Here is a 16,412-nt window from a genome sequence, read left to right as displayed (position 1 = left end):
AAATTGCAAAATTTTACTAAGTCAAGGGTAATAACTCTGAAAATACTAAAAATATCCACACAAAAATACCCAGGTGCACAACTACATATGCTGATCAACATTCCGGTTAAGTTTCATGACTCTAGGTCAAATACTTTTTGAGTTACATGCGACACAAGTTGAAAATTGCAAAATTTTACTAAGTCAAGGGCAATAACTCTGAAAATACTAAAAATATCCAGACGAAAATACCCAGGTGCACAACTACACATGCTGATCAACATTCCTGTAAAGTTTCATGACTCTAGGTCAAATACTTTTTGAGTTACGTGCGACACAAAAGTGAACGGACGGACGGACGGACGGAAGGACGGACGGAAGGACGGACAGACGGACGGACGGACAAGGGTAAATCTAAATGCCCGCCACTAACGTGGGGGCACAAAAATTATTAAAGGGCCATAACTCTGACAAAAATCATTGAACCGGAAAATGCTGACAATATGCACAACTAGACTTGGTACTGATCATTCCTGTAAAGTTTGGATGAAATTGCACCAGTAGTTTATGAGGAGTAGTCCGGACAAGTTTTGTGACGGACGGACGGACAGACAGACAGACAACGGAGAAGTGATCCCTATATGTCGCCACTACTCCGTAGAGGCAACACAAAAATGATAGAATTAGATAACAACACTGGAAAGACTGTCATTATTTTGCTTTATTTTTTTTTCCAGATTTTTTTGTATACTTAATGACAATAAGCAAACTAACATTTAACATGTAGGTAATCACAGCTATACCTGCTTTGAAATTTTATCAACACTTATCAGTGTATACTTCAATACAAATTATAATTCCATTAAATTACAGGAAAAACTTGCTTTTATTTATTATCTTCAACATTATAAACCTATACAATTAAGTACAAAGAATTTAAGTTCTACATGCCTTAAAATGCAACAAAATGGTAATAATAAGAAAATCCTGGATTTATATTTTGCTCAAGTGACTATTTTTAGGTAGCACTAAACAAAACATCAAGTGTAATATAGTCTAGTAAAATCAATGAGAGCCAAATACAATACAAGATTAAATTATTTTATTTATTATACATGTCATTAAATTTCAGGCAGAAATTCAAGTCCTGACTTCATAGAAGATTAAACTTTGATGCAATACATGGTTTCCTTTCTGTTTGGTCACATTTGTTTCATGTAATACAAGCAGTTGATATCAGATAATAATTTTCTGGTATATTATAAATCAAGTTTCATCATGTATAGCTAAACAGCTGCTGTACATTGAACAGTTTAAAACAGAATAGTAGATCACATTCTAACTTATCCATTCATTAATAATTAAATATAGCCCTGGAAGAAAGACTGCAGGCATCATATATGACTAAAAATATCATTGCCCTGGAATACTAGCGAATGTATTCAAATATTCAGTTCACATGAAGAACGTTTTATGTAATATCTTAACATTTATTTCTTTATTAGGTATTTTTTCAAGTAGTAAAGTATACAAGACATGTATTTGTTCATTAATTACCTGAACAAGATACACTGATCATACAACAGTATAATTTATACTAATATATCATTCTTAAAGTGGATTGGTCTACAATGGGTACATTTTCCACAAGTATTTCAAATATTGATAAAAACAATAGAAATGTATCATTTGGTTTTCCTATAAAATATTGCTTGAAAAAATGTTGAAAAAGTTCTAAATGATTTTGTATGATAATGAATAATAATTTTATTATCTGCTATATAAATATACATTATAACAAATTATGTTTCTGACATAAGCAAACATTTGTCATACATACATAATTCTTTTGTGTTTTTGTTATGTCTGATACTCAATATTATTGATTTCTATTTATTATACATTTATTGTTTTAAAGACCTTCAATTATAGACCAATTCACTTTAAACTAGGATTTGTCCAAACTTACATTCTTGAATTATTCATCATATTTAAATATAGCAGATGTAATATTTGTAAATGCCTCCTTTACCAAAGCATTTAAATGCACAAGTAATTTTTGGCTGAAAGAAGCATTCCCTTTAAATTCACCCTAAAATTATCAAAACACATACATTAAAGAAACAATAAAATGTGCAGATATCTGTAAATCTGAACACACTGTTACATGTAAAATTATGCAAGTTATAAGGAATGTTTCATATGGCCCATGTACATATTCCACATTCAATAATATACACACATGACTTAATTACAGCAACTTTATCAACAATTATGTAACATCAAAGGTCACTGTGAATTATTCATCTCTACATATAATAATTATCAATTAATGTAACACAAACAGTGCTTACTTGTGCAGAAAAAATCTGCAAGAAAAACTAGAACTGCCACTATCATGGCGTGAATACCCCCGCATACCACTTTGTCAGAATCAGAATCAACAGTGGCCATTTAGAGCTCAAGGACAACCTCCCTGCCAAATCTGAGGTTACTAAGCCAGTGCATTGCTAAGTTATGTATTCTACATGCTTCAAATGTGAAAATGTCAAAATCAATACATTGCGGACAGGACATTCTTTAGCAATTAAGAAGAAAAGCTTTTTTTTTTGTCAAGGTCCCTGTGACCTTGACCTTTGACCCAGTGACCTCAAAATCAATAGGGGTCACCTTATAGTCATGATCAACATCCATGCCAAATATGAAGACTGTGGGTCAAAGGAATCTTAAGTTAATGGGTGGACAAACTTTTTGAAGTCAAAGTCCCTATGACCTTGACCTTTGATCCAGTGACCTCAAAATCATAAGGGGTCATCTACTAATCATGATCAACATCCATGCCAAGTATGAAGACTGTGGGTCAAAGGAATCTAAAGTTATTGGGCAGACAAACTTTTTGAAGTCAAAGTCCCTGTGACCTTGACCTTTGACCTCAAAATCAATAGGGGTCATCTACTAATCATGACTAACCTCCATACCAAATATGAAGACTGTGGGTCAAAGGAATCTTAAGTTATAGGGCGGACAAGCTTTTTGAAGTCAAGGCCCCTGTGACCTTGACCTTTGACCTGGTGACCTCAAAGTCAATAGGGGTCATCTACTAATCATGACTTGCCTCCATGCCAAATATGAAGACTGTGGGTCAAAGAAATCTTAAGTTATTGGGCGGACAAGTGTTTTGAAGTCAAGGCCCCTGTGACCTTGACCTTTGACCTGGTGAACTTAAAATCAATAGAGGTCATCTACAAATCATGACTTACCTCCATGCCAAATATGAAGACTGTAGGTCAAAGGAATCTTAAGTTATTGGGCGGACAAGCTTTTTGAAGTCAAGGCCCCTTTGACCTTGACCTTTGACCTAGTGACCTCAAAATTATAGGGGTCATCTACTTATTATGACTAACCTCCATGCCAAATATGACGACTGTAGGTCAAAAGAATCTTACGTTATTGGGCGGACAAGCTTTTTGAAGTCAAGGCCCCTGTGACCTTGACCTTTGACCTAGTGACCTCAAAATCAATAGGGGTCATCTACTAATCATGACTAACCTCCATGCCAAATATGAAGACTAAGGGTCAAAGGAATCTTAAGTTATTGGGCGGACAAGAAAAAACCGACGGACGGACGGCCGGACGGACGGACAGCCGGACGGACAAGCTGATTCCAGTATACCCCCCTTACAACTTTGTTGTGCGGGGGTATAATAAAAACTCCATTGCCTTTTATCTCAAATTGTTAATGAAAATAATGGCATAAGCAAATAAACTTGAAACTAAAGCTATTGTAGGAATTTAAAGAATGACCGGTATGCTTCTCCTTGGTTTTTACATGAATTATCAAGTCTATGCCATAATAAATGACACCATAAAGCCATTAAGCCAATAACTGCATCAACTTTTGGATAAAAAAAACATATCTGTATCAACTGTTGGATAAAAAACCAACATGACAGTATCAACTTTTGGATCAAAATAAATTGCACATAATTGAACAGAGGTCTACTTGGTTATTAAATCAGACTTGACCGAACATTATGCCTGTGTTTACATACAGGTATACAACTGCAGGTGATAATCATAGTTCACTATAGGACCTACTAAATACTACTATCCTTGGTATTTACAACCTTGTTCTAGCAGTATATGCTTCAATACTCACATATTCTAAACATATTTAAATACATTTGTAGATAGAAATATCCATTTTGAGTCAGATATGACTTTGATAAACAAAAGATTAAATAATTTATTAATATAATATGAACATAGCATTTTATCCTAGCTGTTGATGTTATAAACACAACTGCATATGTTAAATACACTATTATTATACAGTACACAAATGTGTATGCAATTGAATATACCCTAACAGGTTTACAAAAATACAAAAGAAAGACAAGCATATATTTTGTGGTTACATATATGTATGTTAACAAGTGACATTACAACAGAGTGACTTTATTTATATTGCACAATGATACTATTAATAGATGATCATTTACATGTATATTTACAATATCATGTACTAGTATATACATTTTACAGTGCTGGAAGAGGTTTTGTTCAAGGAATACCTGTATATATAATTTCATAGATACATGTATATCAGGAATTATAAACTAAATTTGTACATTAATACAGAAAAAATAAAGTATTCTTACATAAAGCTCACAGCAGGACCATTGGAAATAAAACCAGGATATCACAAACAGCTAAAAGAAGAATATTTCAATGCCTTTATTTTTGTTAATAAATATGATAAGAGAATGTAAAGAATTTTGAGCTGTAGTAACTGGCTTAAGATTGACTAGAGTTATGAATATATATTTCTTCAATTTAATTTTTTTTATCAAATTCAGGAACAAGAACATTTATAAAGAGTACAACCTAGCTATAAGTATCCTATATATATATAGACAATGATATACATAGATAAAATATAGACATATAGAATGAACACAAGCCTCTGGAATGTTAAGGATTTCATTATGTAAATCTGGTTATTAGCTAAAAGTTGACTACAGTCTTCAATAGCTTTAAATTTAAACTAACTTGGTGTATTTCAGGTTTTTTTCCTGCTGTTCTGTTTGTTTTCTGCTTTCATCATTACCAATAAAATCACCTTTTTAAGCAAAGAAGAAACAATTACAATTACTTTCTTATTTGAACACTTGTTTTTATTTCATAAATAAAGGAGAATGTCACAAAACAATGTATACTTTTTATCAACACTTATATGTATGTACAGTAACTACAGATGAAAAAAATTTCATTGACAAATAAATTTAGAGAAATGCCCTAAAACATAAACATTAGACATATATGTACAGCTTTGCAAACATAAATATTGGAAATCTGGTAAATTTTTGCATCATACCCAGTTAATATATAACAGAAAACAACATATAGTAAAATACAAAACAATATCTTAACACAGAAAGTAGCGCATCACTATGAATAAATTATGTGCGAGTATATCAATGAAATAAGAAAAAAATCTTTTAACAGATTACTAGAAGAAGTTTATAGAACAATAACCCAATATTTATACATAAAGTATAAATATCATCTGTTTTATTTAAAGCTTAATACACTTAGGCCAATCACACTTTTGTTCGAGGACCTACTGAACACTACCATCCTTGGTATTTAACCTTTGTTCTGGGTAAACCATTCTACCAAATGGCGAAAACGACTTGTTCTATAATCTTGGCATAAGTTTGTTCAAGTTCATTTAGGTATTAAATGACTCAAACAATTTTCTGCTTTAAACCAGACTTCTTATTTACTCACAATAAAGCTTTCAGACAATAAATTGCATACAATTTTTTGAGACCTATTGTATTATATCACCTCTTTATATCAACAATACTTTTGCTTATAAGTTCTAACACAAATCAATTAAGATTGTCACAAGTCTACGAAATCCATTTGGGAATGTGTATACACGGCTTGATTTACTTCCTTGTTTCTGTAACAAATGTATGTTGATCTTTAATTTTCCTGTAACAATCTTTACACACTCTCACTGGTTTCCTGATGCGTAACCTTCTAATTTCTGTTTCATACCTACTGCATCTGTTTATAACAAAAACAAACATTATATCTATTTAGAAAATTGATGATCAAATACTTCTCACAATCCATTCTACTGTCTCTTAATATGTAAATTAGTACATGGGCAAAACTAGGTAAAATTTTACTCATTGAGTGATGAAAATTGAGTTTTAAATACAGTAAAAACTCTGAAAACCGGACCCTCTGAAAACCGGAATCCTCTGAAAACCGGACCATTTTAAAAGTCCTGTATTTTCTCCCTATATGTTCATTGAAAAAAATCCTCTGAATACCGGAACCTCTGAATTCCGAAAACCGGACGATTTTCTATTGTTTCTAATGCTAAACATGCATAAAAAATCCTCTAAAAACCAGACAGCAATTTCAAATGTCAACTTTCTGTGTACTTTAATGTAGATTTAAACATAATCTCAACAGGTGACATGTTCAAATACCAGGTAATGGTAATTTCCTTTTATCTATGCAGGTGTGAAAACACTTGTCAGTGTATGTTGATTTCTTATTGTCAATTAAATTATAGCTCTTTCATCATATTTATGTCTTTCCTCATGTAGATATGATTTTTCAAAAATGTTTTTAAAGTGTTATGATTTTTTTAACATAAGAGGTCTAAAAGAGTTGAGAAACTTTTTTTTAAATGATTCCTGTTTTGCTTTAAATTTTGATCATGAAGTTATCTTTGTTTTGATATCAATTATATGCAAAAATAGTAATACTAAATAAATACCATTAATTATATATTCCAAAGCTAATGAAAAAGATATTATGATATATTTCAGACAATGTGGTGTTTTAATTTCTGATTTTCTTAATTATATTCATGGATTTGCATAATAAAATAACTTAAGACATTTATTGCATAAAGAACTTAAAATATGACTTAGGCAAAAGGGTTGAAAAGTAAATACAAAATGATTGAACAGTCATTTTTTAAACACATCATAATTATCAATGAATGTATAAAACCTCTGAAAACCGGAATCCTCTGAAAACCGGACTTTTGGTCAAGTCCGCACAGGGTCCTGTTTTCAGAGTTTTTACTGTATGATGAAAACAGCAAAATTCATGGCAATAGTTTGGAACATTGTCAGTGAATAAGTCAAACAAATTCATTTGGTTTTAAACAATGCAAGAGAACAAGATTGTTTGTTTTTTATTTGTAAGAAATGTGACATACTTTGAGCAGAAAACTTGTCCACAATTTCTACAGTGATGTCTTCTCTCAGAGAATGTGAATCTAACATGACAATCTTGACATGTCTCAGCACCATCATCCTTCATCCAGTGGTCAGCTACAACACGACCTGGCTGGTCAGTCACTGTCCAACTGAAGATTCTACCTTTTGCATCACCAACATACACTGTCTTGTGGTCCCTGTGTGAAAACAACCAATTGTAAACTAAGAGATCATTTCACAATTACTAACATTGTTCATACATGGACATTATAAGGCAAAAGTTGTACTATGTAAGTTTTTCTGTGCCATTTATGAAATGAAATTTCAATTCAATTTAATTTTCATCTAACAAAACAAGTTTTTTTTTATATGACACACTTGCAATGCACTATTGTGCTTGTATTGAGTAAGGATATTTTCAGCTTTACTATGGATGTATGTTAGGTCACACTGATACTGTTTAGGTCACTATACAATGTACAATTTTCCAGCTGTACTGATCCCATTCTTGCATTATTTCAGGAACTTGTAGAACCACTGACCTAAAATTTAACCTGATAGGTGTAAAGTGACCTTAACCACTCTTATATGGAGACCCCCACAACATTAATTTATAAAACTACAAGTGTAATGTAAGTATCAACCTAGATATAGCAACTGCAGTAACAGCAGCAGGGTCCTTGTTATCTTTCCTTTCAAATGCTGTATGCATTGTCAACTTGCTACGGAACACCAACTGTCTCTGCCATCGGAATCCTGATAAAATATATACAGAACTTAATAACAAGTTATCTTAGAAGATATCTTTTGACAAATTTATAAATGTATGTACAGTCGAACTTTGTTCACTCGAACTCGGAGGGCCTGTGCAAATTTGTTCGAGAGATCGGTAGTTCGAGCCAACCGAGGTTGAACTATTTTCACGTAGAAAATATATATACGTATGAAAATCAGCTATGTAAAACAAAACATTTGAAAATTAAAAGATAGAGAATAAAAATTACCATCTCTTAAAGTATTTTTTGTTCTCTTTTTGCTGTATTTTTTCAAAATATCATCTGCTGAGGTAGCATTTTTAATTTCTTTTTCAGAGATGACTTCAAATTCTGATGAGAGTGACCTCTTGTTCTCTGTATCCAGTGACAACGACCTCTTATTGTCAGAATCCACCACCTCTTTTATATCTGGATGACTAACACTGTGTCCTATATGTCCAGTTTGAACCTAAAATCAACAGATAGTCTTTATATTTTTCTGAATATATCTAGTTCTTGTGAAAATGTATTTGTTAGCAGTGTTATATAGACAAATACAGTTATAGTTTCAGACTATGATACTATTTCCCATTAAAGTGGATTGTTTTACAATTGAAATATCTTCCAGAATATTTCAAATATTGATAAAAACAGAAGAAAGTTCAAATATTGATAAAAACAGAAGAAAGTTAAAGCAGCACGCCTCCAGATTCATGCTAATTTTCATGAAAATTTTGAAACTGTATTTGAATGTATAATATTGTGATATAACCAAAAGGAAGCCATTTCCACATTATCAATGGCATTTTCAAGCCATGTAAATTACCAAAAAGTGGTCAAAATATGCATAAATAGCCCTTACTGCGTTAGTAACGCAGTAGAAATATAGTTGTAAATACTAAAATATCAGTCATTAACCGAACATAACATGTAAAATATTGCTTGAATCTTGAATCATTTTACATATTTCTCAAGTTTGATTTTATTAAAATATTGACTCATCTGGAGGCATGCAGCTTTAACAATTTAATACCTTTTTAAAAATCTTTCTTGAGAACAATGTTTAAATTTCTCAGTGACTTGGTATGAACACTAACATACTACTTACATGATGAATAGCAATATTTTGTTCAAGAACAATTAATTATCTGCAATACATAGATACATAGAAATATCGGATCATGAATTTACTCATAATAACATCCACATATTATTTTTCACTAGTTTGACTATATGATGCTATAGCATCCAGTGGTATTGCTGGAATACAGCTGACACCAGATACTGTACAAATTTTACTTTTACTATTTGCTGATGACGTTGCTTTGACTGCTGATACTGTAAATGGGTTACAGAAACAATTAAATATTTTGTCAAAATATTGTAATGATTGGAAATTGTCTGTTAACATTGAAAAGTCTAAAATTTTGGTCTTTAGAAAAGGTGGCTACTTATCTCGTCATGAAAAATGGACATATAATAACAACCAATTACAATGTGTTAATGGATTCTCCTACGTTGGATTATATTTTAGTAGTAAGCTATCGATGCAAAAGATGGCTGAGAACAATGCTAATAAAGCTAAGAGAGTTTTAGTCTCCTTATTATCATCATTGAATCATTAAATGCCTATATCAAAAATGTATTTTTTAAGTTGTTTGATGCTAAAATTGCCCCCATTCTTTTTTGTGGATCAGAACTCTAGGGCCTTGAATATATGAATAATATTAAAAATACAATTGTATGCATGTAAACGATATATGAATGCACCCCTACGTTCCTGTAATGCTGTAATTGTTGGTTACTTTGAAGTATGCGCTGTATTAAATTGCGGCTAGGAGTTCTTTCTTCGCAAGACTAAAGATACGTCAAAAAATGTTGCTATATGGTGTTGTATTATGACAGTATTGGATAGAGATATTGGTTTGGTTATAGTTGGAAACAGCAGCATGCTTCAAATATAAAGTTATTTTTAAAACAGCTAAATTTAAGGCTTAATGATCAGTATCTACAAGATTGATTTGCTGAATGTCATTCAAGTGCTGAACTTACGTCTTATATTAATTATAAAATCAGTGTTTGAGTATGAAAATTACCTTGATATTGTTGACATCAAGAAATTTAGGAATGCTTTAGTAAGTCTTCGGTCATCATCACACCCTTTAATGATTGAAAAAGGGAGACACGTAGGTATTGATAGAAATCAAAGATTTTGTTTCTTTTGTGAAGACCAGATTGAAAATGAATTTCATTTTATTTTAGTTTGTTCAACTTAAAGTCATCTAAGAGAAAATTATATTAACAAAAAATATTATAATAATCCAACTTTGAACAAATTTCATGTATTAATGTCATCCAGAAAAGAACAGACAATAAAATGTTTAGCTATGTTTATTTATTATGCTCTAAAGCTGAGGTCATCATTATTGCAGTGTTAACATGTTGATTAATTTTAATCTTTATGTCAATTGATTATAGCAACAATCTAGATTATCTATATTTTATACTATTTTTTATGTCAATTGATTATAGCAACAATCTAGATTATCTAGATTTAATACTTGAAGGTAATCTCCCTTATTTAAGGGCATATTTGAATTAATACAACCTTGTTCCTGTTTTTTCTTGTTTTTCGTTTCTTCAAGATGCAGGAACAGGCAAATTAAATAGTCACTGTTTATATTTTCGTTTTTATAAAACTACTTATATACTTGTTTATATTATAAATATGTTGATTACTGAAGATTTTCATCGTATTTGTGATTATGTGTTATAATATGTAAATATGTTTTGTGTTTATTGTGATTTACGAGTCTTGCTTGTTATGTTAATTACCGTAAATTTTCACTTTTTTTGTGATTATGTATTATAATATGTAATTATGTTTTATGTTTATTGTGATGTATGGGCTGGTGGCCTGAATCATCTTAATAAAGAATTGAAATTGAATTGAAATTGACATCAGGTATGATACAAAATACTATCAACATAAATGTTAATGATAAAACAGACCTTTCATTATGGACCAAATCACTTTAAAATCAAAACTGGCTGACTGGTAATAGAAATCTTTTCATGTAATTTTGCTGTAATTTCTGCTTCCAAGGAATAACCCTTTTACCTGATTTTTAACGTTTTCACATTGATCCAAAAATGTCTAAATTAGAATTCACTATATTGCCCATTCACTATTTTTAATATTTTATGATTAAAACATTATCTTTAAAAAATTAAGGTGTTACCTTATCATCAGCATCTATTACATGGTCCAGACCTTCTGTTGCCTCCATTGCAGAAGAGACAGACATACTACCAGCAGATTTTAAACTTTGCACCTCTCCATCCCTGTTCAGTTCAGCATCAGTACCAACAACTTCCTCACCAGTGTATAGGTCACTTATACTACTGGATGTGCTGATATTTCTATCTATTGCACCTTGAGATTCCCGGCCTGGTTTTCCTGTACCTTCAAGTTTTTCTAACACTTTTGACATAAAATGACTATTACTGTCAGCTGATGAACCTAATTCAACAAGCTTTGAAGTCAAATGATCAGGGTCTTTAAAGTCTTGCAATCTGTCTGCCGCACTTTGGTTATCTTCATCATAACTATCACATGATACACTGCGCTTTCTACGATATGGAATATCTTCAGGTTGACTAGATTCAGGGGAGGTAATTCCAGATACATCAACAGTACCAGCAGAGTTACCTGCCAGTGGTGTGGATTTCTCTGGTATGACTAATTGGGTTTCATCAGGTACTTGTACATACTCCACACTCCACATCTAAATAAAGAAATTCAGGATTTCATATCTTAATTAAAACAAAATTTTAAAATTTTAGAACAAAATTTTATCATAATCATGTCTTTTGATAAAAACTACATCAACCATTAAGTATTTGCTCTTTAATCAGAAATTGTTAATCCACAGATAATCATTTTCTACTCACAATTAGTCATTATTCCTCTAGTTAGAAATTTATATGATTAACCCCAGCAATATAGTGAGTTACATCACTTACCCTGACAACACCATCACTACTCCCTGTCAGTATCACATTTCTACTGTCCCATTCCATTAACTGTAATCATAAAATCCCATCAATCAATTATATGTACAAATATCATATACATACAATGATAGAGATTGTTTCACAACAAAGTAACATTTATATAAACCTTTTTAATCAAATAAAGGTAGGTCAATAAAGATATCTACATTTGTGTTAAATTTCTCTCCTTTCATAAACAAATGAAAATGTCTTAAATATTCATCAAACATTTTGTTTTCTACTCATGCAAATATTTAAAATATTCTGTTTTCATATTGCTCAATCCCATTAATTAATGTTTCATGAAAGAACCTGGTTACCTGAGACATGGCTACACACAGTATCTGATGATTTCTGACAGATGCTGTATTTACACAGGCTATTTCTTCCCCATTTATGTTCCACACATGTAGATATGTACCTCCACATGATGCTATATCACCCTACAAATACATACATACATAGTTTTGACATACTTATTGGTAGCTGTATTCATGGTCCTGGAAACAAACAATCATTTTGACTTGTAGACATACTCACATTTTTAACAACATTTAAGAAAAAAATTGATTTATTTCTAAGCATTAAATACGACACAAGTATTCTTATTTTTAGAAATTCTAAAATTATAAAGATATTTACCGTGAGTTCATTAATGCAGACAGCGGCCACAGGAGCAGTATGTCCACGTAGTTGTCTAACATAGACAAGTTTACAGAGATCCCAGATTATACATGTCCTGTCACGTGACCCACTCACAATAAAGTTATATCCTGCACTAGCAGCTACACAAGTTACAGGTTCTATATGACCATACAGAGGTTGTTTCAGGTCTACACGTTTATCCTTCATATTCTGTTCCCACACATTCACAACCTATATATAGTTCATCAAATATGACACAATTCAAGTACAGTTATAGAACTAACACTACAATAAATCACAACATACTTTATTATTGTGTAAAAGAGAAATATTTTGTTTTTGTCTTTTTATTTTTACACATACAATATTAAGACAATATGTGACATCAGACAAGATGTTTACTTCAAACTTTCTAAATTTAAAGAAATCCACTATGTTATAAATGAAACTGCTATTTCATAAATACATCTTGCTTGAAATAAGCACAATAATATTGACTTACACAACTTGTTCCACCAGTTATAAACACCTTGGAGTTTGGACAAGCAGCACACAATATTTCACCATTATCTAAACCTTCAAATATTGATGTTGCCTGAAAAGAAAGATCGATAACTGAGAAATGTATATACAATAAGTCAGTAAGTGTATTTTTTTTTTTTTGGTTGGTTTACATTGCACCAACACAGTATAGGTCATATGGCGAGTTCCCAGTTTTATTGGTAGAGGAAGACTTCATGTGCCCTTCCATGTATCATTTCAGGCATAAACTGGCATGCAATCTTTTGTTTTTTTCTGTGGAAATTCAAATATTAAATTTTAAAGATATGTTTCCAAAATCAAAGTGACATTATAGCTTGAATGACCAACCTTTTCAGATTCATAGTTTCCTATCCTGACACTGAGATCTGAGAATCCCCAGGCGAGATATTTGTTATAGTTGGTAGGTATAAGAACTTTGTTCTGTTCTACAGCCAGGACATAGCGGTCAGTGTGCATCATCTGACCTACAGCACTCTTTAACTCTAAAATATTTTATATAATATACCAGTCAACAATTGTCATTTCTATAAAAAAAAACAATTCAATTGAAACATAAAGGAACAATTAATATTGAAAAGATCAGAAATAATTTTAAAGTAACACCGTGATAAGCAGGCAGATAGTTCTGAAATTAAACTCAATGATACAAGGCATGGGATCAGATTAAAAAAAAACTTTATCTTTAAAAAAATGTCTTTGAACATAATGATCAAACCAATTAAAAGCAATCAAAATTCAATTAACATATTAAAACATTCATGATAGTACATACAGTAAATGATATGCTAAACATAATATAACAACAATAGGAGATCGAAATTATTCATCTATATATACATATTATAAACTAATGTTCTTCAAAATAATTGACCTATTATAGCCCTCATAATGTTGGTCATTTTTACATACAAATTATGTTTTCTATCCTGCAAAATGAACAATCTGTGAATATAAATGAAAGAATACCTTTGACAGGTTGCATACAAGGTTTGAGATTATCAACATTATGGAAGAACAATCTATCAGCTGGGTAAGATGAAAGCTCCACCCCTCGTAGACTTAACTTCTTCTGTGGATGAGCTTTACGGAAAATCTGAAATATAGCACGAGTCAGACAGTCACTGACAGTTCTAGAGCATTATATTTAATAAATTACAAGATTGTTTATAAATTTCTAAATGTCAGAAACATATGTTTAAAAACATTTTCTTCATTGCACAACATTTATAAATGTGCAATTGTCTGAACAGCCATTAATCTAAAAAGCTCTTAGTATATTACATATAAAATCTGAAGCAATATTAAGTAAACTATCACCTGTTTTGGAATCTGTCCGAAGTTGTTGATAAAGCCAATGGTGGCATTTTTCTTCAGCGGGTCATCTATACTGTCAATATCAACATTCCCCTCGTAGAACAGATGATGGAATACATTGACAGAATCAACTGCTGCCTGACCTTGTTGCTTACATCCAAATATCAGATCAATCCATTCATGAAGTCGGGAACTTACATAGTCAGATTCTAATGCCTGGTCAACATAAAGATACATCTTTTATTAAAACTTTCTTTATCTGATAAAGTCTGTAATACCAATCCATCAAAAAGTAAACTTTACACTTTATCTTTATAGATCAAACTTTTTACTTTGAAAAATAAACATACTCACTATACATCAATAAGAAGAAAACATACACTAGTAAAATGTTATTACCTCTCGATGAGCTCGTATAAACTCTCTTGGATCACCTTTAGCCCATGGTGGTAATACTGCATCATTTAACTGTACACCACTCTGCTTACATCCTATAAACAAAACATGCATCTTCATTTAATACTTCATTTGATCCTCATACATTTTGAATAATATCCTGTATGACCAAAAGAACTTGAGTTATTTTGGACTATTAATATGCTTTAATTTCTTTTTGACTTCTTGCATTAGTATTATCAATTTTTAAAGTATGAGTTAAATTTCAAACTGGCATTAGATCAGTTTTGAGAAAAAAGTTCACATGGTATCTTTTAACAACATAAAAGGAAATAATACTAGTTCAATTTGTTACCTAAGTCAAAGTTGTTATCATTAATCAAGAATTCAGGTAGGTAAAAGAATTCAGGTATTAGTTCTTTCACATCAGCCATGTTGTTTTTGGAGGCTGATAGCCAATTCTCTTTAACACTGTGAAACATCCGGTCTGCCAGATCAAAGTGACCACCCTTTGTTCATGAAAACAAGACAATAAATAATTATTTATAAATCAGTTAATCTCATTCTGTAGAAAACAGACATTTTTCACTAATAGAATATGTAAGTAACCAAATTTGAAATGTAACAGATAAACAATGACTGTATTAGTAACACAATATTAGTTAAAAGGAAGAATGATAAAATAAATCCAAAAATTAAGCTCATAATAAACGGGAATATCTAGCTCTCGAGTAACTGTTTAGTGGAAACTGGGCAGAGCCTCGTTACCGCCGTAAACAGTTACCCTCAAGCTAGATATTCCGGTCTGTACCGGCAGCCAATGTAAGATTCTTATAATATCACATCATTATAAATGGTGTACTTAAGTGACATTAGTCTGACAATGTACAAAACGTTTACCTGTAAGTTAAGGAATGTTTGAGTAAATGGTTCCAGTCTAACTAGGTACGAGGCCACTATCATAGCTGAGGAATAGTGAGTTCCATAATGGTATGGTGGTGTCTCACCTAAATATTCACAAAACAAACATGTATCTAAACATCTATATATAGTTTATATTCATCTGATATGAATGAGTTGCAGATCAGAACATGCAGACATTTTGTTGAATGTTTCTTTTGAGGCTCTGATTGAAAGTTCAAAATATCTTAAATTTACAATGTTGTCTATATGTACGGGATTTTTTTTAATTTGAAATTTCATATGATAAATATATGTTAAAGTGGTTATAATATCAAAACGAGTTGCTGGCCTGGCTCAAGCCTGGGTGCATAGTTAAGTCATTATGAAAGCTAATTATTAACAAGTAGAATAACTTTTATGAAATACACATAACTAGCAATTGGTCATAGATTCAAAATAAAGTTTCAAAGAAATTCAAAAAGTCTTGAAAACCTAAAATTAAGGATATAAAAAAAATACACTTTTTAAAAAGAAAATATGATTATCTTAAATATAAGACATGTCT

The 16,412-nt window shown here is 31.3% G+C and overlaps 1 protein-coding gene across 1 annotated transcript in view; it reads right to left on the bottom strand.

The window, feature by feature from the left end:
- Positions 1–682: 682 nt before the first annotated feature.
- The window catches only part of LOC132739400 (WD repeat and FYVE domain-containing protein 3-like), a 57,453-nt gene continuing 41,723 nt past the window's right edge, over positions 683–16,412 (bottom strand). The window contains exons 55-69 of the mRNA XM_060727099.1: positions 15,845–15,951; positions 15,300–15,453; positions 14,948–15,039; positions 14,552–14,764; positions 14,201–14,327; positions 13,562–13,716; positions 13,194–13,286; positions 12,689–12,922; positions 12,367–12,489; positions 12,017–12,076; positions 11,233–11,778; positions 8,240–8,459; positions 7,880–7,991; positions 7,235–7,432; positions 683–6,057 (exon numbers count right to left, since the gene is read on the bottom strand). Of these exons, the coding sequence (XP_060583082.1) occupies positions 5,937–6,057; positions 7,235–7,432; positions 7,880–7,991; positions 8,240–8,459; positions 11,233–11,778; positions 12,017–12,076; positions 12,367–12,489; positions 12,689–12,922; positions 13,194–13,286; positions 13,562–13,716; positions 14,201–14,327; positions 14,552–14,764; positions 14,948–15,039; positions 15,300–15,453; positions 15,845–15,951 (2,555 nt within the window). The 3' untranslated portion in view covers positions 683–5,936. The remainder of the gene's footprint in view (positions 6,058–7,234; positions 7,433–7,879; positions 7,992–8,239; positions 8,460–11,232; positions 11,779–12,016; positions 12,077–12,366; positions 12,490–12,688; positions 12,923–13,193; positions 13,287–13,561; positions 13,717–14,200; positions 14,328–14,551; positions 14,765–14,947; positions 15,040–15,299; positions 15,454–15,844; positions 15,952–16,412) is intronic.

This window comes from Ruditapes philippinarum, unplaced genomic scaffold (assembly GCF_026571515.1).
Source record: "Ruditapes philippinarum isolate M1 unplaced genomic scaffold, ASM2657151v2 ctg19_1_1_1_1, whole genome shotgun sequence".
NCBI lineage: Eukaryota > Metazoa > Mollusca > Bivalvia > Venerida > Veneridae > Ruditapes > Ruditapes philippinarum.
The sequence above is the reverse complement of the archived record's forward strand: the minus strand, read 5'-3'. Positions and strand labels throughout refer to the sequence as shown.